This window comes from Drosophila takahashii, chromosome 2L (assembly GCF_030179915.1).
Source record: "Drosophila takahashii strain IR98-3 E-12201 chromosome 2L, DtakHiC1v2, whole genome shotgun sequence".
Classification (NCBI taxonomy): domain Eukaryota; kingdom Metazoa; phylum Arthropoda; class Insecta; order Diptera; family Drosophilidae; genus Drosophila; species Drosophila takahashii.
This window is the reverse complement of record NC_091678.1, coordinates 22,058,306-22,064,268: the sequence shown is the minus strand read 5'-3', so window position 1 is coordinate 22,064,268 and position 5,963 is coordinate 22,058,306. Positions and strand designations below refer to the sequence as shown.

Genomic DNA, 5,963 nt, shown 5'->3' with positions numbered 1-5,963 from the left:
CCAAAGATCTTTTAACAAAAAAAAAAACATCCTAGAAATTGATTATTTTTTATAATGGGCTCTGACAAATTTTCTTTATGTTTTTAGAAAGTTGAGCATCTCTTCGGGAAATCTCAAATGAATAATTAAACATAATTAGCCACCATTAACGAGAGCACATCCCCCGGAGCGGGCCAAAACCGAATGCAAAGCGCAGCTCTGACACACAGTTGGCCAGCTCAGGGGCATTCGGGCCAAATCAAAGCGAATCAACAGCACAATTGGGTGGTGGGGTCAGGAGTTCAAAGTGGGAGCTTAGAGACCCTAATAAGTCAACTGCAATGCATAAATTTCGACACAGCAGCAGGCCTGGGCCAGGTGGCAAACCTAAACCCAAACACAAAACCCAAATCGGAGGATTAGGCCAAGTGTTTGCCATTCCGACTTTGGCAAATAACCCAGAGAATCGTGGAGGAGCGGGTGAAAGGGGTTCGGGCATAGTGGTGTTTAAGGAATTCCTGATTGACAATGTGGTCCGCACTGGGGACCGCCCACTTTTGTCGCCTTCGTCGTTGGTCAAGAGCAAATTTGGCAATACAACAAAACGCCTTTAACCTTTGACAGGCCGCACACATTTCAATTGTTGAAAATTTGTGGCCCCAGCGTTGGGTGGAACATTAAAATTGATTACCCCAACAGTTTGGCTAATAGATGGTTCTGGGATCTTTCGGCTCTCAAACCTCAACTGTTTCCTTTAACTGCCACACAGGAAAAAAATGATATGTCAATATGAGTTTAGGTAATGCGATTCAAATAATATTAACCCCACTTTTCTATTAATCCTTGTACACAAATAAAAAATTACTACAGTAAGTGTAAATTTTGAAGTTTCATTTGAGACTTTTATTTTAAAAAGACTACTGTGATATTTTGTTCTAAACGTCAAAAATAACACTCTTTTTTTACTTTTGACCACAAAGCATATGTATTTCAACAAATCTGGAAAGCAAATTAACTGTTATTTGTCCATGTCTATAAAGTGCATAAAAACCAGTAAAATTGTTGATAAAAAATTGAACAAATCTCAGTAGGCCTTTTAAAATAAAAGTCAAATAACTGTTATTTACGGTCCCTGAAAAATAAATTTTTTCAGTGCACTTTTCTTCCATTTGCTGATTTTCCCCTTTTAACACTTTACAATCACTTAATCTGAATTGGCAGCTATTTAAACACAAGTTGAATAGCACAAGCGATTGTGAGGAAAATTAATATAAATGACAATTTCCGCATCGCCTTAAGCGGTTATCAATTGCCGCTGTGCGATGCTAATCGTGTAATCCTTTTTAAATGATTGCACAAACAAACGGATATTAATGTCATAAACAATTCACACATTCAACTACACAGCACTCGCACGCCATGTAATTCTGTTTATTGCTTGAGGTTATTTAATATTCAATTTTCGGTTCTCGTTTCTTGGCCATATCCTGGGCACCTCATAAAATGCGAAAAACTCATAAAACCCATGGCAAACATATTTTAATCTGCACATGGGTAAATGCGGCTAAAGAGGAAAGAGAAAAAATTCAAGCTGGCAACATGAATTTATCACGAGGATATTGCAAATACAAAACTGTTTGCGTGAATTTTATTGAGTTCCGCTTAGGTGGGTGCGTATATATATATTCTTGTGCATATTTTTATAAATCTCTTAACAAAAATAGCTAACTCTTTTATTTGCTGTGAAGGCTTAATTACATGTTTACAAAAAAATAAATGCAGGAATAAATGAAAAATTCTTTTTTACCAAATGTTTCTATTTGGTTATTTACGCAATATATTATTTCAGAAAATAAGCTTTACCCGTTACTCAGCTAGAGGGAGTGCGAGGGAGATGGAAATATAAAACTTTGATCGGGCATAACTTTTTAACGAATGGTCCGATTTGAAAAACAATTATATTTCGATAGATATTGATGAACACAATAAAACTGAATTTTTACTTTTCCAAAAAGATGTGGGCGCTAGACACATTTTAAAATCGTTTGTGGGCGTAAGAGGGGCCGTGGCGCTCGGCTGAAATAAACTTAGGCTGCGTAGGAAGCCCAAGAATATGTGTGGGTAATCCCCGCTTTTGTAGTTTCCGAGATTTTAGCGTTCATACAGACGGAAAGACGGACAGACAGACAGACGGACATGGCTATATCGACTTGGCTAGTGATCCTGATCAAGAATATTTATACTTCATGGGGTCGGAAATGCTTCCTTCTAGCCCTTACATACTTTGGCACGAATAAAATATACGCTTTTACTCTACGAGTAACTGGTATGAAACCGTATATCTTATCTGCTCAGAATAAATTGTCAAAAGCTTAACAATTGAAGGAGAATTTAAAATGAGACATTGAATGAACATTTCTATATTTTTATATGAAGAAGAAAACACTTTCGCAAATCCTGAAGTATTAACCAGATCTTCTGGAGCTTGGCTATAAACTGAAAACGAACTTCCTTTTATCATGGCCCTGGAAAATATTTGTGGAATGGATAAGGTATCGTTTATGAGAAGCTTTGGAGCCCTCACCTCCGCACAGACAATGAAAGAAATCAGACTAGCCTCGAGTAACATGGATAATCCCTTGGCAATAAATGCTCCACCATTTGAGAGTCCCCGGGAACGACTGAATGAACTGGCGGCCCAAAGTAAAGTAGGGATGGATTTTGACCACGGAACCACCACGGTGGGCTTCGTTTACAAAGGAGGCATTATACTGTGTGTGGATTCGAGGGCCACGTCGGGAAAATTTATCGGATCCCAGAGCATGCAGAAAGTGGTGCAGGTGAATAGGTATATGCTGAGTACAATGGCAGGCGGAGCAGCGGATTGCACCTATTGGGATCGGGTTTTGACCAGGGAGTGCAGACTTCACGAGCTGCGCTACAAGGAGCGACTCTCTGTTCGATCTGCTGCCAGATTTATATGCAATGTGGCTGCGGATTACAAGGGAATGGGTCTGTGCATGGGGATGATGCTGGCGGGATGGTCTCCCGAAGGCCCCACCTTAGTTTACGTGGACTCCGACGGACTGCGCATCCACGGAAAAGTCTTTGCCGTGGGCAGTGGGGCCTCCAATGCCCTGGGAATTTTGGATACCGACTACCACTTTAATCTCAGCGATGAAAAGGCCTTCGATCTGGCTTTTCGCGCAGTATACCATGCTACCATGAGGGATATTTTCTCAGGTGGTTTGGTAAGACTTTATCACATGGATAAAAGTAGCTGGAGAAATGTGGCCAACAAAGATTGTCAGGAGTTGCATGAAGAGTACTCAAGGCAGTGAGTCTTCACAGAGTTTTACTTACACCGTAAAGCATTTTATTCATTATTTTAAATTTAACAAAATTGTAAAAATAAAATAAATTTAGCTTGTTTATTTTCTAATTTGCTTACACGCTTTTAATTAGTTATCCTTTGTTTACTTAAATTTTCACTCAATTTTTACACGCTCCACAAATTTCTTTCCCCACGACCGTGAAAATTGCTAGTCGCTAATCATTTTGCGCTAAATTAAGTGACCTAATGAAATGCTCTGATTTTTTTCACTTTTTTAATGCTGACACGGAATGTTGGGCTTTGCCTCCCCAAAAAAAAGAGCATAAAACAAGAAAATTGCCTCCTTTCTGGACATTGGCACAACAATTAAGTTGGCATTTAAGTCGAATAAAGGACAGAAGCAGACACCAAAAAGAGTTAACAAAAGTCCCTGCATAAATCAATGGCAACAGCATTATTTGGGCATAGAAGGCGGGAATGAAAAAGGGTCCAAACACTTAAATTTTTCCCGCGTCGTGTTCTTCGGCCCGGCCCAGCAGCATTAATAAACAAGAAAGTGTGAAATAAAGCCAAATGGACATAAAAATTTGTATGTCCAACACGAGAAAGGGGCAGCAGAAAAATGTAAGGAAAAATGCAGGCACAGCAATAAAACGCGGCGAGTGCTTTTAATTTGAAATCCTGCCAGGATAGGACCAAAAGTCCCTGAAACTCTTTATTCCTTCTCTCGCTTGCCACTTCCCTTTCAAGTTATTTTTCTGGAATTGGGATTGGATCAGGAGCCGTGAAGGTGAGGGAGCACTTATAACGCTTGTGTGGATTACAAATCCCACCGGTACAATAAACTGCTTTATTTGCAAAAGTTCTCTGCATAAAAAGACACAACTAAGGAAAACAAATTTAAATGGTTCTGTTGGTCAGTGCCGCATTGAAATTGAAAAATAAAGTTTTATATAAATATTCGCTTAGCTTCCGGAATTAAATATAATACACATAACTATGTTTGTTAGAGAAGTTTGTTATTTGCATACCTTATGAAAACATGCATGCTTTGGCCAACAACGAAATTAAGTTTTACTTCGAATAAATATTCTACACCAGGAAATCAAACATTTAATTAAATGGGAATCCAGAAGTCTAAAAAATGCAACTTGAATGTCTAAGAATTTTTAGTTCAATTGGCGAATGTTTTCGGATCATGTTATTACAAAATAATCTCCACAGGTATTTGATTTGTTTTGAAAAATATCTAAAATATTTTTCAATGCTTTTCGACTGAAGTATTTTGAGTTTTTCCGAGTGAGACTCAGCACATTCAGTAACCTAATTAGTATCTCACCTGCTAAAGAACATTTATCATTATCCTTCTGACTGAAAGGCGGAAACCTCCTCTATAAACTCTGCCTCTGCTGGTGTTTTATGTGCCCTGGCCGTAATAAATGTTGTCATTCGGTCCTTTTGCCCACTTCCTAACCCGTTTTGAAACAAGCAATAAATGTCAGCGGCTCGGGTGAACCGGGCATAAACTACAATGGCCGGCGGATACTTTATTTAACACTTGCATAAACGGACACGGCCGGAGATATCTCTCGGGTTATAAAAGCGCAGCTATTGGAAAGAATGGTTTGGGAAACCGGAGAATGGGAGCACGTGTGCACCTCGTTACTTCTATGGGGTGCAATCAAAACGAGTTTAGGTACAGCACTTAAGTTCTAAAAAAGATTGAACAATAGAAATTTGTAGCATTCTAAAAATAGGACAACCCAGAAAAAAGACTTGTATGCATTTAAAGTATTTCACTTTGCCTTTTTGTTTTAATCTCTGCGGGAATATAGGATTGAAACTCGTTTTCAAATTCATTTCTCTGTCTCTTCAATCTATTTGCCATCTCCTTTTCTAAACCTAATGACATTGGATCTTCTCGTTTACTATGCTGCAAATGTGTCCCTTAAATCTAAGCAAGCCGTCGACACTAAGCCATTGGATAGAAGGACTCGTTGAGTGACTCGCTGACTGGAGTGCGAAAACCAAAGCGCTACACTGGAAAAAATTCCAAGTAAAATCTGGAAATTTCGTAAAAACTAAAACTTTCATAAATCTTAAAATAATTATTATTGGAAGCTAATTTTAAAACATTTTTATTTTAAGAAATAACCACGACAATTTCCCTGCTATTAACATTACCATTTTTCTCAGTGAAGTACCGCAACTGATGCTTGACACGCCCCTAAGCCCCAGCGCCTCCAGCTAGAGGAGCATAAAAAAATATTATGTCAATAGATAAAAGTCATGGTGGAGACGACAGGCAGTGAGGACAACATCGTGGATAACAAACAGCAAACATTGGCCAAATGTCGCGTGTTCAATTGTGCAAGCCCAGCTTCCTCCGACCCCCTTTCCACCCTCCACCCACTGATTTCCAACCCACCGTCCACAACCACCCACTGTCACTGTTTATTTTATTGATGTCGCTGCCGCTGACTTTGCCTCTGCAACTGGAGGCAACCATGACAAAGTCATCAACGGGTGGAAATGTGGGGAAAGTGGGTGGCAATGGGGTGAAAAGGGGAGGGATTGGAACAGCTATAAGGGCGGGTCAAAGGAGAGCGGATCCCTTCTTGTTTTACGACCAACGAAGCGGCCATAATTG

General features: G+C 39.4%; 1 protein-coding gene across 1 annotated transcript; it reads left to right on the top strand.

The window, feature by feature from the left end:
* Positions 1-2,335: 2,335 nt before the first annotated feature.
* Prosbeta5R2 (Proteasome beta5 subunit-related 2) lies at positions 2,336-3,429 on the top strand. Its single transcript, XM_017156721.3, has one exon. The coding sequence runs from the start codon at positions 2,499-2,501 to the stop codon at positions 3,318-3,320; it is 822 nt and encodes a 273-aa protein (XP_017012210.1). The 5' UTR covers positions 2,336-2,498; the 3' UTR covers positions 3,321-3,429.
* The last annotated feature ends 2,534 nt before the right edge of the window (positions 3,430-5,963 follow it).